The 27,566-nt window shown below is 52.6% G+C and overlaps 1 protein-coding gene across 1 annotated transcript; it reads left to right on the forward strand.

Annotated features, from left to right (window-relative positions):
- Positions 1-7,428: 7,428 nt before the first annotated feature.
- Positions 7,429-26,795, forward strand: LOC119148319 (cytochrome P450 26B1). The gene is made up of 6 exons (XM_037388309.1): positions 7,429-7,697; positions 9,878-10,102; positions 23,010-23,285; positions 24,326-24,481; positions 25,157-25,438; positions 26,384-26,795. The coding sequence occupies exons 1-6, from the start codon at positions 7,494-7,496 to the stop codon at positions 26,774-26,776; spliced, it is 1,536 nt and encodes a 511-aa protein (XP_037244206.1). The 5' UTR covers positions 7,429-7,493; the 3' UTR covers positions 26,777-26,795.
- Positions 26,796-27,566: the final 771 nt, after the last annotated feature.

Consider the following 27,566-nt stretch of genomic DNA (forward strand, 5'->3'; position numbering starts at 1 on the left):
TGACAAAAGCCTTTGGTTTTCTGTCATTCTTTTCATTTCCTTGATGGCTCCCCAATTGTCAAGCCTTCAAGAAAACGCACTTTAGCTCTTTGTCCCTAAATGTAATTTGATAAACTCTTTGCAGAAACATTCTGGTTTCGGAGGCTTTTCAAAAAAAAAAAGAAAAAAAAAGGAAAAAAAATGAAGGAAATAAGAAGAAAAAAGAAAAAAAGAGGAAAAAGAGGGGAAAAAAGAAGGAAAAACAAAGGAAAAAAGAAGAAAAAATAGAAAGGAAAAAAGAAAAAAAGAATAAAAAAACCATAAGCTGCTCCTGCAAGGGGGGCGAGTAGGGGAGATGATACTTGAGAGCCTAGTTGAACATTTGAAATAAAAAAGTAATTTTTTTTCAGCAGGGTGATGGAGGAGAGTGAGAAGCGGGATGGAGGGGGCCTGGCCGGCGATGCAGGCGGGCGGGCAGCAGCCGGGGCTTGGGGGAGCACGGAGGAAGCTTTACATTGTCATCTTCCCTAAATGCTTATGAATACTCATTTTCAAGCAGCACCCTGTGGGCGGGGACCACCCCAGCTTTCACGCTATAAAATGCTCCGGGTTTCCCTGGCGTGGGGAGCGGGTCCGTGGGACCTACAGCTTTGGGGTGGCTGAAGTCAACTTGGACTTCAAGGTTTGGTAAGTGGCGAAAATAATTTTGTTTAATTCTTATTTTTTGTCCCCTGGTGGGAGCTGGTTGCTGAGCAGGATTTGCAGCACCGGGGAGCTGCACCCAATCGCTCATGAAATTTGTTCCCCTTCCTTTGCTCCCCTCGGTTTTTATTGAACCGCTTCTGCCCAAGGGGTTTGTTGTTGTTTTCTTTCATCTGAGGGGTGAAAAAACCAGTGATGACAACTTCGAAATTTCATTGCAGGGCTTTAAAGGCGGCTGGTTAAAAAAAAAAAAAAAAAGAGAAAAAAAAAAGAAGCAAAGCAAAACAAAGCCCTAAACCAGAACCGGGGGCCTATTCCCAGGTGGGGGAAGTGGTGTAACTCTGCTACAAGCAGGGTAAGCCAGCTGCTGGGCACCAGCTGCCGGGACCCCCCGGGACTCCGGCATGCTTTGGGGGTAAAAAGAGCAAAAACTGATCAAGAAGCAAAAATTAAATTGGAGATTTGGTTGCAAAAATGACATTGCAGATCTGCTTGCAGAAGTTACATCGTGGTTTTGGTTGCAAAATTTACATTGCGGGCTTGGTTGCAAATATTAAATATCAAATTTGTGTGGGTCTGGTTGGTTTTTTCCCCCCATTAATAGCCTGGCAGGGACAGTGGTTAAATTACAAAGGAGCTGGAGAAGGGATTTCTCTGAAATGTAAGGCTTCCATACATTCCGGCTGTCTTGCAGTGCCTGTGGGAGCGGCCCTGCGGCCCCCACACTTCATTTGCCGTACAGGTGGTTGAGTGGTTAGAAAGTACGTTGTGGTCCACCACAGAAAAGTTATCAAATCAGCTATAAAAGTGTTGTCAGAGGAGAGAATATTCATGCCCACTAGAAACAGAACACACAAACAGACCGGAAAAAAACAGCAACATTCATTAGCAAGGAGCCCTGGCTCAAAAATTAAAGTTATTTAGGTGTGTTTTGTTGTTTTAAATCAATTTTTTTGAAATGGAATAGCAATAATATCACACACTGTGCATGGTGTGAAGGCAGCATGCTATACCTGGCCTTTGAATGGAATGTGAAAATTGAAAATTGCACTTGTGCATTTCCAGTTCCTCCCAATTCCCCTTTTGGTGGGTTTTGCCTGTGCTGGCTGCGATACGGACAGGAGGAATCAGTGCATTAAAATGAGGATGGAACATAAGCAAGCATTCAACAGCTAGAAAAAGAAAAAGCAATTTCAGAAGCAACTTCTCACTTAAAAAAAATATAAAAATAAAGTATTACCTAGATGTGCTTCCAGGATTATTTCAGGGCATCCACTCCATCTGTGTGGCCGAGGCAGAGGCAGCTCGCTCTGCCGGGGCCAGCAGCGGCGGTGAAAGAGGGGAAGGAAAACGCACGTAGGGAGGTTATGTGTGCAGGGAGCAAATCAAGCACCTCGTTACCCTCCCGTAACAGAGGAGCCAGGGATGACCTGGAAAGGCAGAACAACCCCATATTCACTAATAATGAGGATAACCAAGTAATGCAGCATTGCATTTAACCTACGGGACTCTCTGCTGCTCTCTCCAGCCGAAATTTAACAGCGCTGGAGTTTTTCAGGAGCTGCAAGGAATGCTCTGGGGAAGTCAAAACCCATAAAATTTGGAAAAGAGAGAAATTTGGTGCTTTCAGGCACAGCACAGCATCCCTCAGTGGGAAAGCCCAGAGGGAGCTTCGCCTGGGCCAGGTCGTGCCCTCCTTGCACCGAATTTTCCTGGCATGAGGAAAAACTAGGAAAGTTCATGATCCCATTTGTATTGCAAAATTGAACTCTGGGGTCCAATCTCATGGGGAATGCGGGACTGAGCCCCAAACCCACTGCTGCTTTGGGGTTCAACCACACGCTGGGGCAATGGGCTCCTCGCGTTCACCCATACCCAGGGGGAGCAGCACCCACCACTGAGACACTTCTTGGGGCTGCTTTTATCAAACTTGGCCTGCTGGTGCCATCACCCCTTTCCTCATCAATTATTGCTTCCTCGTTGCCTTCTCCACCCCTTTTGCAATTTCATGGGCTTTGGGCTTTATTTGCTTTATTTGGCTTTATTTGTGGATGATGATAAAATTATCAAGGTTACGGTAGAAGTTGGGGCAAAGGTGGGAGTGTCTGGGCAGAGCCGCAGCTGCACCCCACTGACCCGGTTTCAGCTTTGCTGCTGACCTTGGAAAAGCCATTTTTGCTCTGAAGTCTCATGAGTTTATCTCCAGAGGGCAGAATTCTGCAAAAAAAGAAACTTCTAAAAAAACCAATTTTTTTTTAGGCTTTCCCCCCTTATCCTCGCATTTCCACCAGCAGGAAAAGAAACAGATTCTTATGGAAATATGTGCTGGTGGCTTATTTTTGTCCCTCTCCCAGCCCCTCAAAGAGGGATTTTCACACAGGCAGCAGCGAGAGGCATTTCAGGACACAAGTGCTGCTCACATGCTTTGAGGGGACTGAGAGCATCTCAGGGGTGGCTTTTCCCTTGGGAAAAGGGGGAGGAGAGTGAGGCAGACAAGGCCTCCCTCTTTGCTGGGCATGTCTATGGTCAGCCCCATGGTTTGGGGGTTCCTGGGGTGTTTTCCGTGGCAGGCACTGCCGTCGGGCCGAAGCGGAGGTGTTGGCGATGGATGTGCTTCCCTTAAATGTCTTTTTGTGACTCTCAGCCCCCCAGCCCAGCCCAGGTCTGATGCTGGGACCAGTGTTGCGCTGGCTGTCACCGTCCTGGGAGATGCGTGATGTCCCCCTCCACGCTGATCTGGGGGGACAAGGGGAGAACTGGGCCTCCTTCCCCTGTTTTCCTTGCTTAGCGGGGGGGATCTGAGCGGGCTGGCTGGAGGGGGGCTCAGCTAGGCTTGCTGGCAGCGTGCAGGGCTGCAGTGGGATCCCTGGGGGGTGTGTGTGCTGCCAGGGTAGCGGTGAGCAGGGACCACTGGGGAGCGCGGCAGGAGGAGTTTGGGGAAGGTGTTTTGGGGCTGTATTTAGGGAAGGGGTTTGGGAAGGTGTTTTGAGGAGGTGCTTTGGCATAGGGTGAGTCACTTTGCGAAGGTGCTTTTGGGAAGCACTTGGAGCAAGTGTTTTAGGAAGATGCTTTGGAAAGATGTTTCAGGAAGGTCTTTGGGGAAGAAACTTTGGGGAGGTGTTTAGGGAAGATGCTTTGGGGAAGGTTTGGGAAGGTGTTTTAGGAAGGTGTTTTGCGAAGATGCTTTGGGGAATTGTTTTGGGAAGATGTTTAAGAAGATGCTTTGGGAAGGTGTTTTGGAAAGGTGTTTTAGGAAGACGTTTTGGGAAGATGCTTTGGGAAAACGTTTTGGGGAAGTGTTTTAGGAAGGCGTTTTGGGGAAGTGTTTTAGGAAGGCGTTTTGGGAGGACGCTCTGGGGAGGCTCTTCGTTCCCAGCGGCAGGGGCAGCCGGCAGGGAGGAGGGGGCGTTATGCGGCGCTGCGCGGTGCGGTGCGGTGCGGAGCGGGCTCCGCGGCCACCTGCGCGCCTGCAGTGCCGCCGGCCGCCACCGGGTGGGGCGGCAGGGCAAAGAGTGAGCGCGGCGGCGGCGGGGGGAGGCTGCCGGTCCGCGCCGCGGGAGGGGGGGCTTCTGCACCGGGATGCACCGGGGGGAGCTCCCTGCAGCGGGGGGCGGTGCCCGCGTACGGGTGCGCGGGGTCCCTGCGGCAGGGGGGTCTCCCTCCACCGGGATGCACTGGTGGGGTGGTGATGGTGGCAACTCCCATCGCCGGGAAACGGGGATTTAATGGTGGTGGTGGGGTGATGGTCGTGTCTCTGCGCCGGGATACGCGGGCAGAGGGGTTCAGCAAGGAGTCCACGAGGGTTGGTGACCTGGAGTGGCGGGGGTCCCTGCCACGGCGGTACCCCAGGATGCGGGGAGGGGGGGTCGCTGTACCAGCCCCGGGATGCTGGGGGTGTGTGTGTGGGATTCCCGCACCCTGGGTCCATCCCCGTCCCGGGATGGAGGCGAAGGAAAGGGGCTGCAGGCCCAGGTCACCCCAAAGGAAGGGGGACACCCCTTGACTCCCCGGGAGCCTACCGGGGTGGGGCGGCACAACCCCCTCGGCGCTCTGCGGCCCCACCGAGCACCGGACTCAAACCAGCTGGGGAGGCTGAAGGGGGACGTGGGGCGGGGGGGGTGGAGGGGGGGCGGGGGGGGGCTGGCGAAGAAGAAAGGGGGGAACCTCAATGAACTTTTGTTTTTCATGTAATCTGAAGCAAATGCTTTGCAAAACTGCCTGCAAGCAGGCAGCCTGGATACCTGCCTTTGCCTCCATCGCTGTTGGGGCTGGGCGGGGGGGCTGGAGGGGCGGGAGCAGTGGTGTAGCCTCATGTGTAAGACAGTGTCTGATTTGGAAATACACCTCGGGTAAAGCGGGGGTCCCCCAGCCCTGATTCCTCCCTGTCCTGACAAGCACTGGGGAGGGGGAGTCAGGATAATCACCCGCCCCCCCCCCCCAAAAAAAAAAATAAAAATAGGGTGTGTGTGGAATATAGCAAACTTGCAAAAAATATTGTGGGGGCAGAGTAAATCATTGCGAGGGGTGATAATCACTGGGAGGGAATAACTGGTAATGGGAAATCAATGTAAATAGGCAAATAACTGGGGGGGGGGGGGGGGGAATCATTGCAAGGGGCCAAATCATTGCAGGGGGTAAATCCTTGTGGGAGTAAATCACTGACGGGGCAATTCATTGCAGCAGTGTAAATCATTGCAAGCAGGGAAGTAATGGGAGGGTAGCAAGGAGTTGTGAGCAGGGAAATGGAGGGGGGGTGGTCAGAATCATTGTGGGAGGGTAAATCATTGCAAGGAGCAAGTAATGAAAGAGTGGCAGATCAATAGAGGGGTAAATTATTGGGGAGGGGGACAATCATTGCCTGGGGCATATTAGTGTGTGTGGGGGTAAATCGCTGAAAGGGGAAAATCATCAGGGGATAAATCTTGTGGATGGGGGTTGTCATTGCAAGGGGGGAAATCTTTGGGGGTAATTATTGCAGGGAAGAAATTATTGCAAGGGGGAATCGTTAAGGGTTAAAAATTGGGGGGGTCATTGAGAGGGGGAAATTATAGGGGGGGTAGATCTTGGGAGAGGGAATTATTGCAAGGGAGGAAATAATTTTGGGTTAAATATTGGGGGATTATTGTAAAGGAGAATCATTAAGGGTTAAATACAGAGTGGGCATCATCGTGGGGGGAATCATTAAGCATCAAATATTGGGGTGAATCAGTGCAAGGGGGAAATTATCAAGGACTAAATATTGGAGGGGAGCATGGAAAAGGGGAAACAAGGATTAAATACTGGGGGGTGCATCCCAAGAGGGGCACGATCAAGGACTGAATACTGGAGGGGAGCACGGCAAGGGGGACACAATCAAGTGTTAAATACTGGGGGGGAGCACTGCAAGGGGGACACGATCAAGGATTGAATATTGGTGAGGGAGCATGGCAAGGGGGACACGACCAAGGATTGAATATTGGGGGGCACACTGCAAGGGCGAATCATCAGGGAGGGGAGTCACTTCGAGGGGAAAATGATGGAGGGGGATCAGTGCAAGGAGAGCATCCTTAAGGGTTAAATACTGGGGGGGAGGGGGGAAGTGAATTGGGGAGGGGGTGCAGATCATCGTGGGAGGGGGGCTGGTGGGCGCCGGGGCTGAGCCGCGCTTGTCTCTCCGCAGGCCGAAGGTACGGACGGCGGCGGTGAAGGAGGAGGAGGAAGAGGAGGAGGAGGAGGATGAGGCCGAGGAGCGCGGCGTGACCGTGCGGCGGGCGGCGGGCCAGGGCTCGCACGCTCCAGCGCCGCGTCCGCCCGGCTCGGCCCGCCCCCCCCGAGCCCTCTGAAGTGAGGGTGGGTGTGCGGGGGGAGCAGCCGTGCTGGCGGCCGGCCCAGCCCCGGCTTCCCCGCCTCTATATAAACACACATTGACTTTCTTTTTTTACTCAAACTCAACATTGAGAGGGGCTATACCCAGCAGCCCTGCCTCCCTCTTTACTAAGTCTGGTGAAAAGTCTGGGGCTAACAAATAACCGGCATATAGATATATATATATTTATAGAGATATATTTATATATATATAGATGGAGATATAAACCGATCTGTTTCGCTCCGTGTGTATAGATACATATATATAGCTATTTAATTCTTCCATCTCTCCAGGTCGTGGCTGACTTATTTTATGATTTTTTAATATTTTTTTAAAATCTCGCTCCTTTTTTTTTTCTTTCATTTTTTTCCCCTTCTGGTGTGTGTGGCTTTGCCTTGAAAGCAAGCGAAAGCCAGAGCATCTGCATTTGGACTTTTTGGGGGTCTTTTTCTTTTTTTTTTTCTTTCACTCCGGGTTGTTCTTTTTTTTTTTTCCTTTTTTCTTTTTTTTTCCCCTCCCGAGTTTTTGGCTACTCAGTTGCCCCCACCCCCTTCTTTTGGGGTCTCCTAGTTTTTTCTCCCCCCACCCCCCTTTTTGTGTTGTGTGGGGTGTTTTTTTTCGCCTGTGTCACTCTGTCAAGTTTATTCCAAACAAGAACAAAGTTTTCAGACAGGGACAGAGGAGAAACTGCTTTTTGGGTCCCCCTTTTCTTTTTTCTTTCCCTTTTTTTCCCACCCCTCCCCTATTTTCCTGTTGTTTTTTAACCTGCCAGCGGAGAGGGGGCGAGCCCGGCCCCCCCGCCCAAGGACCCCCCAGGCAGCCCTTAGCGTGTGCTCCGCAATCTCCCTCTTTTTTTTTTTTTTTTTTTTTTTTTTTCTCCCCGTGCGTGCGTGTGTGTGGGTGCGAGTGTGGTGCCTGTCAAGGGGCTGTTTCTCTCCCCACCCTCCTCCTCCTCCTTCTTCCAAATATGCTTTTTGCAAGTTTTGATCTCGTCTCGGCACTGGCTACCCTCGCGGCGTGCTTGGTGTCACTGACTTTGCTGCTGGCCGTGTCCCAACAGCTGTGGCAGCTCCGCTGGGCTGCCACCCGCGACAAAACCTGCAAGCTACCAATCCCTAAAGGCTCTATGGGATTCCCTTTAATCGGAGAAACCTTCCACTGGCTCCTGCAGGTAAGGAGGATTCCCTTCCCTTCCCTTTTCCCTTTTCCCTTCCCTTCCCTCCCTGGAAGGTGGGCTGGGACCGGCGCTTTTTTTTTTTTTTTAAAGGGCTTTTTCTTTTCTTTCTTTTTTTTTTTTTCTTTTTTTTTCTTTCCCTTTCGATTGCATCATGCGGGTTCCCGGCGAGCTGGGGAGGTAGCTGGGGCAGGGGGCTGGTGGTGGCTATGTGGGGGGGACACACCGAGGGAGCACGGCACGGCTCGGCTCGGCTCGGCTCGGCTCGGTCCGCCGCGCTGCGCTCCCCGGCCGGGCGCTGCGGGGCTGCCCGGTGGGGTCTGCTTGCTAGCGGGGAAGCGGCGGGGGGTCTCCGCCGTGCTGCCAAAAATCTTTTCTCCACACACCCCCCTCAGCCTAAATCCTTAAAAAATAATAAAATAAAGCCGAGGGTGGGAGGTAGCCCCGGGGTGCGCTGCCGCTCCGGGTCGGGGGTGGCTGTGGCTCCCCGAGTCGTGCCCCCCCCGGCTCGCCCGTGCAATGGGGTCCCCGTCCCCCATCCCCGTCCCCTGGGCTGCTCCCGTCGGGTTCTCAACCCGCCCGGCTCGGGTCCGGTCCTGGGGGAAGCCCGCGGAGGTAATCGGTAGATTAACCCGGGATTAACCTTGCTAAATGCTGAACAGCGGCGGGCGGAGCGGGATCCCCCCGGACCGCGTTGCGAGGGTGACTGCCAAAAAAAAAAAAAAAAAAGAAAAAAATGATAAAAATAAAGAGAAAAAATATATTTAAAAGAGAAAAAATACTAAAACAAAAAAAAAAAGGGGCGGGGGGGGAAGCGAGGAGAGGAGGCAGGAGGCGGCCGGGGGTTGTCCCGCTCCGGGGGGGGGCCGCGGGCCGGGCTGGGGGCACCCCTGGGGCTCGCAGCATCCCAGGAGGGAACCCTCGAAGAAAATGAGTCCGAGGGTTTCCCACCCGCTCCTCCCTGGGCGGGATGAAAATCACGATCCGCGAAGAGGAGCCTGGCGAGGATGCTCCCGCCAGCGAAGGTCGCGTTTCATTGACGGGACCGCCGAGGGGATGGCGGAGCCCGCGGCCGAGCAGGGCAACCCGGTCCCGGCTGGGAGGGCTGCGGTGTCCCCCGGTGTCGTCCCCCCCCGCCTCCCCCGCCGCCGGGGAAGCCCCGGCACGGGAGCCCGGAGCGGCAGCTCCGCTCCCCGGCCGGCCCCCTCCCCGCCAGCGGCGCCGAAGGGGTTAACCGCACGCTCTCAATAGGGCTTTATTTTTTAAAGAAATTTATCAGATTTTTACAGGGGGACCAGAAAAGGGTTCTCGCTTTTCCACAGGCTCCGTCCAAACAGAGTCCAGGGCTAAAAATACAAAATTTTGTATAAATTGGACTCCATTCGAAACTTCTGCCACATAAAGGTCCTCTTTGTGCTGCCCTGGAAATGGTGTACAAATAACTCTTTATTAATGCCACAAAAAGGACTTTAATTATATTTACGGAGATCAAGAAACAGGGTCACCTGAACATCTGAAATTCACAACCGCGCTTTTGTTTCAAAATAAACACCCGCGCTCCCAGCCCAGCGCCGGGGCGCGGAGCTGCCGCGCTCGCAGCTATTATCCCCGCTCGGGATGGTTTTTTTGGGGGGGACACCCCCCCCGCTCCTTCGGCTCCATCCACCTCCTCGCCGACAAAAGCCCCCGGAGCATGTGGGAAAGTTATTAAACCTTCTCAAATCTGGAGATTTACTCAGGCAAATTGCAGCCTTTCGAGTAAATTCAGCCTGAGCGGGAAAAAAAAAAAAAAAAAAAAAAAAAAGAGAGAATGGGAAAAAAAAGGGGGGTAAGGGGGGGAAAGGTTAAAAAGTGCCAGGGGAGGTAAAGGTAGAAGTGAAAGGGAGGAGGAGGAGGAAGGGGGGCGAAGGGCGCGGACTCCCGCCGGGGCGGCTGGAGGAGTGGGCGCGCCGCGGGCAGCGCCGGGCGCCCCGTCGGAGGGAGCCGGGCTGTGCGCGGGTGGGATGTCGGGGTTACCCCGCCCCCACCCCCCCCCGCGGCCGGGTTGCCCCCCCCTCCCCATCTCCCCCGGCTGCACCGTGGGGATCCCCACGCGTTGGTGCGGTGCGCGGAGAGGCCGTGCCGTAACACCACCCCAACCTGTGCTCCCCTCCCCCGCCCCCCCTCCTCAACCGCAGGGCTCCTGCTTCCAGTCTTCCCGGCGGGAGAAGTACGGGAATGTCTTCAAGACGCACTTGCTGGGGCGGCCGCTGGTGCGGGTGACGGGCGCGGAAAACGTGCGGAAGATCTTGATGGGGGAGCATCACCTGGTGAGCACGGAGTGGCCGCGCAGCACCCGCATGCTGCTGGGCCCCAACACTGTGGCCAACTCCATCGGCGACATCCATCGCCACAAGAGGAAGGTGAGCGTCCCACGCGAGACCGGGAAAGCCGCGGGGGAAGGGGGCGGGGCGTGGGTCCGCACGTAGGGCGGGAGAACACCTTCCCTTCTTCCCTCTCGTCCGCCTCTCCTTCCTCCCTCCTCCTCTCCCCGCAGCCCCCACCCCCCAGTGCGTGGGAGGCAGGCCCCGCGTGGGCGCTCCCCCCACCTCGTGTCCGCGATCGATGCCTTTGAGGAATTTAAAAGGGCGATGGGGAGGAGAGAAGGTGAACGGGGAGGGGGGTCACAGGGGAGGGCTGCTCTGCAGGTTGCTGCTGAGGGTGGAGGTGCTGCCCCTCTCCACCCATCACCCTACGGACACCCCCCACCCCACCCCCCCCGCAGCCGGGGACACGCGTGGGGGGCGCTGCCGTGCGCGGAGCAGCGAGAGTGGGCCCAGCGTGCTCTTAAAAGGGCGATGAGGAGTGAGGGCACAGCGCGGCATGGGGGCGGGGGGGCAAAGAAGCGTGCCCCCCCCCCCCCCCCCCCGGCCTTTTCCATGCTCCACCACGGGGGTGTTGCAGGAAGACCCCGTGGGGTTTGTGCTTCCTGGGGGGGGTTGGGGTCGTGGTGCTGAGCATTGCATTGGATTTCAGGGAAACTGGGGCGCTGGTGGGGGTCTCTGAATGAAGTGTATGTGGAGGGAGACGGACACTGAGCTGGTAGCAGGGGGGTGCTAAGCCCCTCCTGGGGTCTTGCTTTGCCTCACCTCCTCGGTGGTCCTGGGGTCAGAGCCTCCTTACAGGCCCCAGGGCAGGGCAACCTGTTTTTGGGGCTCTGTGTGTGTGTTGAGCCCAAGCAGATGTGGGGGATCATCCTCTTGTCCCCCCATCAGCAAAGGTGGTGGCAAAGGTGATGCAGGCTGGTGTGGTGGCATGGATGGTGGCTTTTGCATCCCATCCTCCATGGGACAGGCTCTTTCCCAGCTTTGGGGCAGACAGTGGGTTTGGGGTGAAGGTAATGTTCCCCCCCTCTGTCTGTGGTGCGGAGATGGCATCAGTGGCACAGCCAGCGTGGTACCCAGCACCAAGAGTCTGTCCCAGTCCCTGCCCTGAAGCAAGGTCTGCTCTCGCTCCCTGCTCCAGCAGGATTTCCTATTTTGGGGTATATATGGCTACAAAATCCCTACCAAACCCATTGCTCACTCTTTTATCCCAGGGGAGCAGATGAGAAAACAAACACCACATGACACCTATTAGTCACATTTCTTAATGCACTGGTGGCCAGGACTTGAGCGATACCACAAGAAACGCCGTGTCAGTCCCTACCCGAGACCAGGGTAAACGCAGTGTTTGCAATTACCTGTTTGCTTGGGCTGCTTTTTTTTTATTTTATTTTTCTTTAAGGAGGGAGACATTTTTTCCAACCTTGCTGTCAAAGAGAAAGGGTGATAGTTCATGGGGCTCCCTCCAACACGGAGCATAATTTGCGGCAGGAGAGGTGCAGGGGAACAGGCAGTGATGTGCTTTGCTTCAGCAGCAGGAGGAAGGCAGCAGTTTTGGCTCCGATTTATTTCCCATTAACGGAGGGTTAAGCAGCAGCAGCCACCAGTGATTTGAGGGTGCCTCTATGCTCCTTCGCTGCTGCTTTTATCTTCTGCACAGCAAGATAATTTTTTGCTACTGAAAAGTGGGTAGCTGAAGGCCTTTGGTTGCCATCACGTTAATAAAACCGCGGAATTCTGACCTCAGGAACAGACACTGGGGAGGCGAGGAGAGCGTGTGTTATGGGAATGGGGTCATGGAAAAGGGAGGCCTGACCTTTGTGGTATCCTGATGGACTTATAATTTGTACCACAGCTCAGATGGGGAGTGCCGGCACCAGCAAGGAGAGATGCCAGCAGCATAGAAGGGGTAGAGCCTCTTTCCCTTGATATTCATACCCGATGTTCTCACTTTTGCTGTTTTTTCCTAGTGGGAAATATATGTCCCACCCTAAGCAGTGAATCCCAGTGTTTTCAGGTTTTTCTGAATCCAAAGGCTGGTCTGGATCCCCATTCTCTTCCTCAAAGCCCTTTTGCCTTCCAAATTTTTGGCATCACGAGTGATCCCAAGCTGGCAAGGATCCTAATTCCTGCCTGAGGGACGGCCCAAAACCTCTTAAGAACAAGCATTCTGATAAAACGCTGTCCCAGGATGACCCTTGCTCCTGCATGCACACCTTGCCACTGCTTTGAGCTCTGGTGTATTTGAGAGCAAACACCTTCCCTGGATCAGTGGGGCTGGGAATGCTTAGAGTAGCTAATTATTTTTTAAGCTTTCTCTTTCAGCAGCATGAGGTTGGGTACACCGGGCTCAGCTGGTTCCCTTCCCTTTGAAAACGGGAGGTTATTCTGATTCCTTCACTTGGTCTCCTCTTAATTACTATTTTCACGGAGCTGAACATCTCATGCGTCATGCACCCTTGGGTGCTCCCTGAGCCTGGCAGCTGCTTGGATCACCTTTTCCCCTACGTAAAACCATCCCTCGCCCTGGACCGCATGAGTTGCGCATGCAGAGATAAGGTGAACCTGCTTCTAATGGGAATAAAATAGATCATTTCATTCTTGTTGAGATTGCGATGACCAGATTAAAGTTTTTTCCAGGCCAGGTGCATTCTACCAGCAGAAATTGCTGGCGTCTTTTAAGTTCATTAGCCCTGAGCTTTTGTTGCTGTTAAATGGCATTGACTTTTAACTCTCCCCGCCCTGCTGCTGAGGCTCTGAGGTGTGAGGAGGAAGCATTAGATTTAAGACTTAAGCTTGCTACTTCTAGGTGGAAGTTTTTCTTTCAGATACCTGGTTTGTACCTTCCTCTTGAACCTCTGAGGAACTGAGCAATGAACTTGTTGGCAGAAGGCAGCTTTTTTTTCCCAGAATTAGCCAACTTTCATAGTAAGGATGCTAGCATTAATAGAAATCTTGAAAGAATCGGAGCAGTCTGAAAGCTCCATGCAGAAGAGCAGCAGTATTTCCTAGGAAACCTTTTAGGTTGTTGATAATTCAGTGTAGAGCATTGTAGAGCTTTCTGGAGTGAAGAATTCCACCTCTCAAATTCTGTTTTCTACTTCATCTCTAAGCTTGAGCCTTTGCTTCCTTTTAAGTGGTTTCTCCTTCTCTGGCCTTGCCAGAAAATTGTACATGAGGTATAATTTCTCATGAGGTTGCTTGCAGCACAGGATGCTGGCCAACACAAGGAAAGGCAGAGTGTGAAACCCCGTGTGCTCACCCTCTGCTGCGATTCCATCCATTGGGGTCAGCTCTAGCTCTTGTTCCACCAACCCTTACGTGGTCACCACCTGTGATAAATCCTTGCCGTCTTTCTAAAAGCCGGTGGAGTCGCACTTATTTGCAGCAGTGCTGGCAGATACTCTTTCATCATTCCCTGGCAATCGAGCCGTGGTCTCTCTCCTCTTGATGGGACAGATTGCCACTGAGATGTGAAGACGGGCTCTAGCAAAGAGCTTCAAACCCAACATGTTCTTACATGATGTTTCTGGTAGCTTGCCATTGAAATCGGCTGTTTTGCTGGCCATGTGTTGTGAAGCTTTCCAAAGAGTTTTAACTCTTCAATGTAATTTTGAGATCAGCGAATTGCAGCTATCGCCACTGCATCTGCTGTAGGAGACTTTGCCCTTGGTGGTGACAGGATCAGAGCTGGGCTGGACAACTGAGTCTCCGGAGATCTTCTCTTTGGCTTGCTGTTTCCCTATCTCAGCTTCTTTTCAGAATCTTGTATGGATTCAGTATCTCCTTCCATAAAGTGGCTGAATATCCTCATCTCCATCCCTGGGCTACCAGAAGCTTTAATCCCAGAGGTGTTGATAAAGGACTCCAAGAGGCACATGCCAAAGGTGCTCAGGAGGAACAAAGCCATATTAACACGCCGGTAGCTATGGCAGCTCTCTCTTTTCCCATCCTCTATTTATTAAAGCTCCCCCGCAGGAAACTGTCAAAGTTAATATAAATTGAAGAAAAATTCACCCTTTGGGGAAATGAACTCTCCAATTATTAGAGGGGGAGTCTCTGGGTGTAAAGTCAACTTTTCATGGGGACGTGACAGCAGGGCTGGGAGCAGGGCTTGCCTGCACAAGGGGTATCGCTTTATTGCAGATGTCATCAGCGTTGGCTCTGTCCTTTGCCTGAGATGAAGCTGGTCGATAAGAACAGTTTACAAGTAGTAAACAAAAGCAACCCAAAACTCCTCAGCCACCCTCCTGAGATAAATATCTACCAAGAGGCTGTGACTGCTGTTGGGTCATGGAGTTTATGTTGATGTCAGAGAAGGATCTGGGCCACCCGTGCTGCAGCTTGTTCCTCCATGGTGGCATCTTTGTCTCAAAATCACCTTGCAGGTTGCTGGCAGGAGTAGCCACGTTACTCTTGCACCTGGCCTGAGCATGGGCATGGCTTTGCTCTGGCTTTTTAGTGACAGATCCCTGTCTCTCCCCATCACGTGAAGGATGCACATCATCCCCTGCAGTCAGACGTGATGTTCCAAGGGAGGCGAGTGCCTGCTCTTCTACAGTAACTCATTGGGAAGGGGTGACTGGGGACAGTGACTGGCTAAGGGTCCTCCTTGCTCCATGCTCCGGTGCTCTCCCCATCCTGCTCTTGTTTTGGTGGCACAGCCACACTACCTCTGCCATACCCTGTTCCTGGCTGTTCATCTTGCCCTAGATCTTTCCTTGTAGGCATCTCCAGTTCCCTTTTCCACCCGTGAGCTCCCATTTCTACCAGTGAAACCCCAGTGAAATCACTGCAGTCGCTCCAGATTTACCACGTGTGTCTTTTGAAGTGTCGATCCCTGGGTCAATACGAGCTGTCAGGAAGACAAAGCAAATCTACTCTTAGGCACGGTGATAACGTTGGCTCTGGTTTTATGGGATGTAAGGCCAGTGGGAAGCTGAAGTTCAGCAAACAGGGAGGGAGGCGCTCCTGTGCCTCTGCCCGTGAGGGACCCCAGCATCTCAGTGGAGAAGGAAATGGGAATTGGAAATGGCCAGGACACATGGTCCTTAGGTTTTAGGTCTAGACTGAGCAGTGCCTGGGGCCAGGAAGGAGTTTCCCCGTGCAGGATACGCACTGCCGGCACGGGTGTGCTATGGTGCGCGGGGAAGGTGGGACTCAGACTTTCCTCAGAAGCATCCAGCCTTGGCAGAAAAGTGCTGGACTTGCCGGGGCCGTGCTCTGTTCCAGCATAGTAATCCCAAAATAGGCATAGCTGGCTTAAGAAAGAATAAAATAAAAGCAGTCCGTGGGCTGGGTAGACATCCTAGACCTGGAGACTTGAGGAGGAAGCAGACAGTGGTGCAGAGAAATGGCCTGTTTTGTCTCACTGTCCAAAACTACATCATTCATTAACACACCACAATTAATGTTCTGCCTCGGAGGCATACAAGTGTTGAGCTTATTAGCACCAAGTAGAAAGGTCTGAGGCTTTAATATAGTTTGCAAGAGGATTAAGAACACAAAAGGGGCCATAAATTTACAGCCAAATATAAACCAGCTGCTGTGGGCTGGACTGGGGGGAGGGGGGGGGGGCGGGGGGGAGGGAGGGAAGGACGGAGATGAGGGAGAGGGGCGGGAGGAGGAAGGAGGGATGGGAGGCAGCGGGAACATACCTTTCTCACTACAAAAAAATCCTGACCCAAGTTGTAGAGAGGGTTTTTTTAGGGTTTGGAGGTTTTTTTTCCTTGCATTTCCACCCAGCCCCACCACTCTCCTTCGTGAGACTTGTAAATCCCATGGTGAAAAAGAAACCATTCCCTTCCATCCAAGCCCCCTCACCCCCCCCTCAATTGTATCAGTCAGCTCAAGCAGGCTGGATTGCAGCTGCCATCAGCTGGCTCACCTGCAGCCCTTCCTCAGCGTGTCCATGTCGGGCTGCTGCCCTGTAAGCTTTAATCCATGGGCAAAAGCCACTGGGGCCGGAGAAAAGGCTTTCTTTGAAGGAGTAGGGCTCCCGCTCGCGGTCTTGGGGAAGAATTTGTCAGCTAGGTTGGCTCATTGACTTTAGACCAAATAGTGCTGTCATCTACAGTGGTGTAAATCCAGAGTAATTCCAATGGATTAAAAAAAAAGCAAAGCCCAGGCGCTCCTGGCTGAAAGACAAATTTCATGTGTTTTTCATAGCACCTTCCACCCCAAAATGCCCCGCCAAGCTCAGACCCTGCTTTGAGAAGCTGTACTGTGTCAGGACGTGGTCACAGCCCAGGAGCTGTACGATACTGTGAACTGAATTTCTTTCCCGTGGGCTTTTCTACCTTTCTGTGGCATTGGGGATGGAAGTTGTTGGATGTCCTGTGTGGGCTGCAGTGCTCTGTGCTGGGTGGAACTGCAGCCTGCAGCCCATGGCTCTGCATGGGTCCAGGGTCTACTTCAGAGCGGGATCAGGGGAGGCCAGGAGCTAATCCCAGAGATGGGGGGGGAGATTTTCAGGTTCAGGATCCGTCCTACATTTTCTTTGTGTAGCTTTGGTTTTCTATGCATCATACTCCACCCTTCCAAGCAACTCGAGCAATCTGCTAAGTTGAAATTCGTAATATCCTGCCCATCCCTCTGGGGACTGAGTGCTTTGCTTCAGGTTAATGATGCTCTCCATCACTTCTCAGGTGGCACTTCTACCCCTGAATATATCTCTCTGTCAGACAGCTTGCTCTTCAACTTCCTATTCCTCAAGTTTGTACGGTGGCCTTGGGTCACCTGAGCCCTTGTCATCTCCTCCCTCAGCTTGGTTTAAAGCTCAGAAGAGGTCTTGCTGATAGTCTGTGGGAGCTCTCGCATGGATATGCAGGCACACCTCTGCGCTGTCAGGTGTGTGCTCATCTCCATATGATGCATCGAGGTCTCGCAAGACCTTACCCAGGATTTTGGCAGCAGAGTTGCTGGGGGAAACACTTCTCCAAGAGTCTTCCCCTATTTTTGCCAAGACACCATGCGTGCTCAGAAAGGCATATTTATTTCACCTTTGGGAGGGGGTGGGCTGTGTCATGGGGTGGGTGTTTCCCTCTCATCTCCTCTGTGAGTGTGGCCACCCCACATGCTCTGCTCTGCTCCCCACTTGTGGAACACTTGGCAAGACCAGGGACTAAGTGCTCCCATGGAAGAGCACTTGAGGCTGGTTTCTTTGCCAAGTCTGGTTTTGTCTCTAGAGTCCGTGCTCTGGGTTACTTAAATGCATGGAGTTCCTTCCCTTTGGTCCCTCCTCCATGCTCCAGGAAGATGCACGGGGTCAGCAGAAAGGGGATTTTTCTCCTAATATTTCTCCTCCATTGGCTCCACAGTGGTGGGCAGGGCAGTATCCCTCCTGCCTGGACAAGTTGCTTTCCTCCTCTTTAGCTCTGGATAGACTCTCCTCTCCACACCACAGATCTGGGATTTAGTTTGTGGTCCAAACCCAAATGGGATAGCCCATCCCAGTTCGATCCGGCCCTCTGCCACCGATGAATGGCCTCTCTGACCATGCAGCAGTGTGCCTGGTGGGTTTGTGGGATGGTCCTTCTCCTCGGCTCCAGCCAAAGGCACTAGCCACAGGCAGGGTGTGTGCGTGCCCTGTTGGACCTCTTCTTGGCCAGCTGATCCCACCTTTCTAATCCCTTCTGGCTGGACACGGCTCCCATTTCTTTGCCACACTATCTGTTGATGTGATATCTTCTTTCTCTCTCCCTCCCTGTGTTTGATTCCCTCCTTGAAGAGCGGTGACAATACGTAAGGTGAATTTGACTCTCCTCAAATGCGCTGGTTCCTTATGAGTAAATAGGGGCACTTGGAGCAGTGCTTCAGAGGTGGTGGAGGCATGCAGATGCTGAAGAACCGCTGTGTGCCAAGGTAGCCCCGTTAAGTGGGGTAAGAAGCCTACATAGCTGGTTCCATTTTGGTAGTGGTGGCAAGTTTTTTTGAGACGTGAGGCAGTTTTGAAGAGGGAGGTGCTGAGACAGATGTAGGGTGGCATGCTTCTTCCTTGCTCTCCCCAACAGCCTGGGCATCACAGCCCCTCTAACCTGATAGCCTGTTAAAGGGGTTTGGATCAAAAGTGAAATCTCCCATGCCATGTGGAGGGTTTGTAGAAGAGATGCTTGGACATGAAGATTTTTGATCCATGGGGAAATGGGGTGCTTGGGCTTGTTTTTATTCTGAACTTGAGAGGAAATATGAAATGCTAGAGTTTCTTACAACCCTAAATGCTTACCAAAAAAAAAAAAAAATCGAAAAATTAGGGGTATGGGCAACCATGAAAGGTGCATGGTCATCATGATGTGGCCCAAGGATGCAGAAATGATCTTTACATTTTTTTCCAGCACATTTTTTTGAGAATCATTCGAATTTCAGTGAAACTTTTTTTTTGCAAAGGCACTCCATTTCTTATCTTCAGCTGGGCCAAGTTTGGAGACTCGAGCTACTGTAACCAGACTCCCTTTGGAGATGGATTGCAGTATTCATGGGGCTCTTGCTTTTCTCCCTGGGAGAGGCTGCTGCTCCCCCAGGACACCGACGCTCCTGACCTGCCCTCTGTATGCAGTGCTGTGCTTTGATGGGCAAACCCAGCATTGCTCATTCTGTGTGTCTGGGAGCTGAAACTTTTGGCTTTTCCCTCCGTACGGGCCTGGATTCCTCCCATGTTGGAGCATGGCAGGAGACTGTGGAGTGGTCCATGTGTTCTATTTTCCAATTACAGCATAGGGAGAAAAGGGATCAACTCTTTGATGTCTGCCTGTGAAAGGCAAAGCTCTTCATAAATAGATGGCAGACTGTCAGGGCAGCAGTGGGGTTTTGTGGAGGTCCTCTCCTCTTTGCGGTGCCTTGCATAATCTTCACAACTTTTTTTTTTTTGCTGTGTTTTTCCTTTGCTCATGCTCTTGGTACCAGGGCAGCCTCTTGCCCATGAGCCTTCTCATCCTGCTCCAAAAATATCACAGTTTACAAGCCCGCTGGAGCATGGCAGTGGGCTCCATGTCTGGCAGGTCCATGTCTGATGCTGGAGAGAGGCAGACATTCATTATAATGTGGCGACAGGATGGCGTTGGGACAAACGCTGCCTGTTCTTTTGAAACATAGGAAGAAATAGTATGTCTCGAGGTTGAGACATTGCTTTGGATGCTTCCTGACACATCCTGCCGGCCAAACCACCAGTGGGTGCCAAATTGGTTCATGAAAACATCTCCATGCTCATCGTGCCTTTGTTTGGTCGGGCCAGCAGCTCTGGCTGGCGTGGACTGGATGAGACGCAGGTGCCTGATCCCAAAGCATAAGTTTTCCTCCTGGAGGGGTGGAAGAAGAAGCTCAGTTCCCTCTTTGCCATGCTGATGTGCTGGGCAGTAGTAGGGGAACTGCAGGTTGGGGATGGCAAAAGGCAGGGGCTGAAGCTGGTGCTTGGGCTGGGAAAGCTTGGCCAGCACCAAGGAGGGGTAACACAATTAAAAGTATTGTCCCTGCTAAGTTCTTTCCACCCTGGCTGCCAAACAAAGCCTTTGCTACACATGGAAACACTGTGCGTTGAAGCTCAGGGCCCTTCACTTGAATGTCCTCTCCCCTTCGGTGTGGTTTAAGGATGGAGCTGGGCTACTTTCTAGCCAGGACTGGGGACAGTTCACTGTCACACAGGGCTGGATCTGTCCAGGAGATCCTGGAGCTGAGAAACTGAGAAGGAGTTTTCTGCTTTAGGAAAACCATAAATCTTTAAGTATCCTGTTTCCACTGTGAGGTGGATTCAGAAGTTTCCAGCCAGGCTCTCTGGGTGGTGGTGTCTCCCTCAGCACAGGGCGAGCGCATGTGTGCGTGGGTGTAAATGATTGCCCTCAGACAGAGCAAATCCCCAGACTTGTCTTTTTTTGAGACATATCAAAATGTCAGAAAAAATGGGGGCTCTTTCCAGCATCCCCCAAAAGTCCTGGCCACTGTCCTGGCACTGCCACTGAGGCTACTTGGCCAGACCCCCACCATGGCTGGGCTATTACATCTTGGTGTTAGCAAAGCCGAGCATCCCCTTAATGATGACCTTGCCTCTTGGCATCTCTGCAGCAGCTTGTTTTGCACCGATGCTCCTTGTTGCCTGGTCTTGCTCCAGCGAGCGGCCGAGACGTTCGGTCCGACTTCACTAGAGGGCGCAGGAATTTTAGGCTAGAAACGCGCGGAGGTTTGTCCGGGAAAGTTGGCTGCCTTTTCCTCCTTTTTAATCAACTGGAAAGATGCAGGGTTGAACTGGAGGTGACTGGAAGGGGATCCAGACTTGTGTCTGGCTGGGGAAGGATCCACTGACATCTGGGATTAGGCGGCGTGGAGCGCAGTGGCGGCGAGCGGACGGGACGTTGCAGCGAGCCGGCCGTGTGGCTGGGAGCTGCAGGCTCCAGCAGGCCGGGGATGCAGCTGGCTGGGGCTGGAGGAGCCTGACGGCAAAAGGACAGCTCAAGAAAGAGCAAAAAGATTTTACCCCCCACCATTAACCCCCTAGTGCTAAATGCTCCCCCTTTGACCTCTGTAGGGGCTCAGTCTTCTCTTCCTGAGGGTCCCCCTCCTCTGTGCCTTCTCTGCACATCACTCCTTGGGACGGGCACTCTCCTCTTCAGAGTCCAGCTTGGTCTGCAGGGTGTGGGTCCAGCCCCGGGCTGGGCTTTTGCACCACTGCAGCACTTTTCCACGGTGAGACAAGAGGCATTCCTTGGGCTGCTGTACTTTTTGCAGGGTGCAGGGGGTCCCCAAGCACTTTGGGAGATGCGGGACAGAGCTGGAGGAGGAGGTCCCAGCTCAGGAGCCCCAGCTCAGGAGCCCCAAGGGCCACCTCCATCGGGATGGTGGCTCCAAGCAGGGCTGCAGCCTCGGTGTTCCTTAAGCAGAGGCTGTCCCCTCATCGGGTCTGCTTTCAGCTGGAGAAACTGAGTTATGGGAAGCCTCTGGGGAGAGCGGGGTGATTCACTGGGAGCCTCTGTCCTTACCCCACCTCCCCAGCATGGATGAAGGGCAGATGCCAGCCAGATGGGAGACGTGGGTGTCCCTTCGCTGGCCCCACTCAGGAGGTCCTGTCCAATCCCTGTGGAGCATCTCGTGGCTGCCAGCGCTCCTCCAGCTGGCACTCCCTCAAAGCCTGGTGTCCCGCTCATGGCCATCAGTAGCCGGCCCTTTCTCAACTCCCTTCATACCTTCCCCAGGCAGCTGAGGGACTCAGCTTTAACACCTCCAGCTTTTCTTTTCCAAGAGGCTGCTTTTTCACTCACCCCCTCACACATGCAGGTCTGCCTCAGCATCGTTTCCCTTTTCAAGCTTAAAAATAGCTTGTGAAGTGCAGAGAGGTGGCAGAGAGGCAGCAGCCACACCGTCTCACGCCCTTACCGTGATCTTGCTGCCCCGCTGTTCATTCATTCATTCCTCTGCTCCGTTCATTCATGCCTCTGCTCTGCGTAGCCATCTGGGGACAGCTGTCTGTCTGCAGGCGGATCTGTTTGTTGGTCTGCTTGCATTTTCTTTCCCATCCCTCCTACCATCCCATTTGGGTGCTGATATTTCCGTGGGGAGCCTCTGAGCCCTGCCCCACCGTGTATCGTGTGATGAGCTTTGCTCAGGGCTCAGCCCGAGCCTGGTGCGTTATGAAGCAGCTCTTGTCGAGCCTCCTGCCCAGGGCTGCGAGGGGACAGAGGTGTTATTTCACCAAACAAACTCCCAGTGAACGATGTGCATTAGCAATGAGGGGTCGCAGCCAGGAAAATATTACCTTTCCCTTTGAGTGCTGACTGCGGAGGAAATTCTCACATTTACAGCTCCAGTGAGTCCGGCGCTCATGGAAAGAGGGGGCGGCTTTGATTTCTCTCCTCTTGTTGGTTTGATAACTTCACAGCCCCCCCACCGTGCACTGAGCCCCCCCGGGAATCGGCCACCGGTGGAGGCTATGCAGGCTTGCAGCTCCCTCCTTGGGAGCCTGTTTTAATTTGATTTTCCTGGAGGCCTGGCATGTGGTGGTGTGTGTGTGCCTACTGCCCTGTGTGTGTGTGTGTAGGTTAATAAAAAATAAACAAACAGCACTTTTTCCTCTGGTGCACTCTGGGAGGGATGCAGCGGGGATGCCGAATGAAAGCGTGTGCTGTGGGCTGCACCGGGGAGGGCTGAAGGGACATTCCTGGCATTGCTGAGCTCCTCGTGCAACGTGGGCCCTGGCCCAAATTGGAGTAAGGAGCCGTTAGCATCGGGGGCCTGGGGAGGCCCACTCCCGCACAGTGTTTACTCGCAGAGCTTAAATTAATACTGTCTGCTGACATCAGGCCTTTTTTTCCCCGGTTTCCCAAGGAAATGAGCCGTGTGTGATTGCCACCTCTGTGTACGTGTGTGCTTTCTTCCCCACTTGAACCCCTGTCTAAGTTCAGCCAGTTTTCGCAGAGATCCTAAATGCCTCAAAATAATTATTTTCCTTAATTTTTTATGTATATTTAAAAAGGATGGTTGATGGGTGGGAGAAACCGCCAAGTCTTCCCGTGGAGAGACAAGCTTGCATGCGTCTGTGTGCGTGCACAACAGTAATGTTAGATACTAGAGAATCCCAGTGGAAGAGGTGTATTAGTAGCATCCAGATCCTGGGGTGAATGTAACTGGGAGGCATGAGACACGAAGCTGGCTCCATCCTTCCTGCCACGCACAGGATGAAGCATTTCCTCCCATCTCTGGTTTGCACCCTGTTACTGCCTGTCATCTGTGGTGGCTGTGGTGGGGATCAGCCTGTGGAGGATCTGTCAGCTGATGTCCATCAACCCTTTTAGGCAGCTGTTTTAGGAATCGGTGATTCTGGATGATGGGTTCTGGATGATGATGAGTCCTCTGCTCCATGCAGGAGACCTGTGATGTCCATTTTTGTGGGCAGAAGCTGGTTACGGGAGAAGGCAGAGTAGGGTGTTGGGGCTGTGTAGAAATCTCCACTTGCTTTCTTTGGCAGGTTTTCTCCAAAATCTTCAGCCATGAGGCACTGGAGAGCTATCTCCCCAAGATCCAGCTTGTGATCAAAGACACCCTTCGGGCCTGGAGCAGCAACCCTGAGTCCATCAATGTCTACCATGAGACCCAGAAGCTCACCTTCCGCATGGCCATCCGTGTCCTGCTGGGCTTCCGCATCCCCGATGAGGAACTCAACCGCCTCTTTGAGGTCTACCAGCAATTTGTGGAGAATGTCTTCTCCCTGCCTGTGGATCTGCCCTTCAGTGGCTACAGGAGGGTAAGAGATTTTGGCTGAGTCCTCCACCAGCTGATAACACTAATCTTACATCAAAGGGATGGTGGCTAATCCAGCCTCTACAGGTTCTCGGAGGGATGTCTTCTCACCCTCTCACTTCTAGAAGTGAGTTCATTTTGGGCTACAAAGTCCTGTTTCAGTAGAGTGGAGAAGAAGATCCATCCATAGGTTTTTAGAGCACTAGGGACTTTGCAGTTTGATGCAAGGGAGGATACAGTCAGGACTTGCCCAGATTTAATGCATCATTTTTCCTCACCCATAACTGGCAGTTTTGCTGTGTTCTTTTCTTTGTGGGACCCTTGTCCTGTTAATTGCCTCCTGTCCTCAGGGTGAAACAGGTCAGTGGACCTTCTAATTCTAAGAACTGTTCTCGTTTTCTGATGAATGGTGCAAAATGAAAACAACAAAAACTGCAAACAAAAAGATAGTATTTTTTAATAGGGAACTTTGGTAACAGAAACATGGGGTTTTAAAATTTATTTTTGTGATGATCACTGCAAATTTTATTACCGTTATTTGACCACATGAATGACCCCAAACCATCTGCAGCCCTGAAGCATTTGCAGCAGCAGGTTGGCCCGGTGCAGCTGTGCTCAGATAGGAATTGCTTTACTGAGACCAGGTGATAAAATTGCTTGGAAAGCCCATTACGGTCCTGGGAAGAGGATCCTTTCAGATGAATTGACTTTCCTTTGAGAGACAATTTTCCCAGGGTTTGCCATACATCCCAGGGTGAGCCGGAGGCCTGTGAACTGGTGTAGTACTGGGGCTCCCACATTATACCTATCATTTGCACGTAGGTGCTGATTACTCTTGCCTGTAATCTTGGCCACTCGGGACTTGCTCCTCCTGGCCAGGGAACAACTTCAGCATCTTTATACTTCTCTTTGAGCATCTGCAATTACAGTTGTATTACTTAGGCCTGTTGTCCTGAGCATGTCTCCAGCTCCTGGGGACTCTGGGCTGGGGATGGTAGTGCTAATGTTGTGTCCTATGTAGTCTGATGGCTCCCTGCTCCACAGGGCATCCGGGCACGTGAGACACTGCAGAAGGGGCTGGAGAAAGCCATCCAGGAGAAACTGCAGAACACACAGGGCAAAGACTATGCTGATGCACTGGACATCCTGATAGAGAGTGGCAAAGAGCATGGCAAGGAGCTAACCATGCAGGAGCTGAAGGTAAAGATCTTCTCCATGGTCACCTGGTGCTCACTGTGCTCAGAGCAGGGACTCCCCAAAGAGCAAAGCGTAAGCTGCTGCAAGGAGAATTTTTTAGGGCAGACCTGAGATGGTCAGTGAGAGCTGGGGGGCCACAGTGTGTTGCTGGAGCTGCAGGTGAATCTTGGTCTGGGGGATTATGGTGCCAACAAGCTTTCCTATGGGACATATTTGTTTGCAGATCATGCTCAGCCCTTTCTAAAAAGCATTTCCAGGGAAGACCAGAAGACTGTACAAGTTTGCTGAAACTTTCAGCCTTGACCAGCTTCATCCCTTGACCCATGCAGTTTTGTAGTGCCTCCTTTGCAGGGCATATGAGCCCTCGGCAGGTTATCTGCAGCAGGGTAATGGCATAACTTGTCATTCATGTGCTATCAAAAGCCATTCCCAGCGTTTTTTCTCCTGCCTCTCTGATCCATAGCATCTTCCAAGGCTGTGTGGGAAGCTCCCTATGGTGGGTGTCCAAGACCTGTGCCTGCACAAGAAGGGACCTTGCAGTTAGACGTGACCAGGCTGGAGAGCTGCTGGGGAAAAAAATGCCCCACAGCAGCCTGTGTGCCTGTCCCTTGACATGCCATGGCTGCTGGCCTGTCTGTCCATCCTGTTTCTTACTCTGGGTTTGCTCTTGTCTTTCAGGATGGCACCCTGGAGCTCATCTTTGCCGCCTACGCCACCACTGCCAGTGCCAGCACCTCTCTGATCATGCAGCTTCTCAAACACCCCCGGGTCCTGGAGAAGCTGCGGGAGGAGCTGCGCAGCAAGGGCATCCTCCACAACGGTTGCATCTGCGAGGGCTCCCTCCGGCTAGACAATATCAACAGCCTCCACTACCTGGACTGCGTCATCAAGGAGGTGCTTCGCCTCTTCACCCCCATCTCTGGGGGGTACCGGACAGTGCTGCAAACCTTCGAGCTGGATGTGAGTCTCACCATCTCTCTGGGATGTGGCTGCACCATGAGCTCCCCATAATAGCCTTTTACATGATGTTGCAAAGCTTGCTCAAGCCTGGGTTAGATGAGACATCAGGGAGGACAAATCAGGTCCTGCTGGTGATGGGAGTGGAATTGCTCTGGATTCAGAGGAAAGTGATGGGATCTGGCCTGTGGCAGGGAAGGGATGCACTCAAGCTGTCAAAGAGGAGACAGGCGTGATGCTTTAAAGAGCAACTTGTGACAAAGTTTGACGCCAAAATCTGAACTGGGGTGTGACAAGGGAAAGGTTTACTGCAAAGGGCATCCCCAAGCTGCTGGATGACAGGCACATTACTCACTGCAATGGCTGGAATTTCCTACTAGCAAAACAAAATCTTGAGACCTGGCTTGTTGCTGTAAATCCTACTAATGTAACGATTTGAGTCAGGAACCTTTTAAAGTGCTCAGGGGATGATCAATCCACTCTGTTTCTCATTGCCCAGGCCCTGACATGTGCGTTGGGCGTGTGGGGCTGACAGCCAGCAGGGTGTGAGCAAAGCCATGGGATGCTCTGGGGAGGACTGGCTGGCATATGGCACAGCACAGGCATGAGGAAAGCTGCTTCCCCTTGCTTGGTGGCAGTGGAGCACCAGGGGATTACTGGTAGGTGGCTTCTGCCAGTGATTGCAAAGCAAATAAATAGCAACGGATCATCTGGTGGGTCCCAGGGACAGAGGCAGAAATAAACTCAGGATTCCCATCTCCCAGCCCTTTGCACTGTGCTTTCTGGTTTTCTTATAAATCTGCATCACGCACAAGTAATAAACTCAAAGAAAATACAGAAAAAGCAGACAAAGCCAAATGGTCTTATCTTGTCCTCCTGCTCCCTCTCCCTTTACAGTAGGGTTGACTTGCTCTGGTTTTCTCTCCACCCCTTCCCTCTTCTCTGCAGGGTTTCCAAATCCCCAAAGGCTGGAGCGTGATGTACAGCATCCGGGACACCCATGACACTGCCCCTGTCTTCAAGGACGTGGATGTCTTTGACCCCGACCGCTTTGGGCAGGGTCGAAGCGAAGACAAGGATGGCAGGTTCCACTACCTCCCCTTTGGAGGAGGCGTACGGACCTGTCTGGGCAAGCACCTGGCCAAGCTATTCCTCAAGGCGCTGGCCATTGAGTTGGCCAGCACCAGCCGCTTTGAGCTTGCCACCAGGACTTTCCCCAAAATCACCCTGGTGCCCGTGGTCCACCCTGTCGACGGCCTCAAGGTCAAATTTTTCGGACTGGATTCCAACCAGAACGAGATCCTGACAGGGACAGATGCCATGCTGGGGGCAACAGTGTAAAGCCCATGCTGGCAGTGCGAGGGATGGGCGGCCAGGGGACAGAGGGGTGGGGTGGGGGCAAGGGGACGAACAGGAGGGGAGGAGAGAGGGACGAGAAGCTTCTCCACGATGCTTGCTTCACAGAGCCTCCAGGTCGGGACCGCTTTCTCCACCAGCGAAGCTGCCAAAACCCTTCTGCTCTTCCCGTGGGGCGTGGAGAAGGTTGGGGTGTCGTCGTGTGTCTTGTTTCATTTGGAAGGAGGAAAAGTTGCAAAACCCGGGTTGAGCTGGGATCCATACACAGTATCTAAATATTATATATATATATATAAAAATATATATAAAACATTTCTGCTGCGAGGAGGAGCACCGCAAAGGCCCGACTGTGGGAAAGGCTTTGGAAATCAGCTGATGATCAGAGGTCTGGCATCCCAGGGTAGCTCTCGGGTGGCCTCTGATCTTTTTTTTTTAACAGTGTTAAATTAGCTGGTGATAACAGTGTTTCATTTTTGAGTTGGCGTGTTGTTTTTTGGGTTTTTTTGTTTGGTTTTTTTTTTTTCATTTGTTTGGTTGTGGTTTTTCTGGGGGTGTTGGAGGCTTTCCTTGGTGAGGGAGAGATGAGCAATGCCCATTCCTGTGCCCTCTCCCACTGGTGCTGGGGCAGGCTGGGGAGAGGGCTGCTGTTTCGCCTCCGCTGCGGGACCGAAAAACCCTGTGGTGTCTTGTCCAGGGCTGAATGGATGGTGAACCATTCCTCTGAGGCCTCGGACAAGTGCATATTTGCATTTTGCAAAATGTATTTTGCATTTGG

This window comes from Falco rusticolus, chromosome 1, assembly GCF_015220075.1.
Source record: "Falco rusticolus isolate bFalRus1 chromosome 1, bFalRus1.pri, whole genome shotgun sequence".
Lineage (NCBI taxonomy): Eukaryota > Metazoa > Chordata > Aves > Falconiformes > Falconidae > Falco > Falco rusticolus.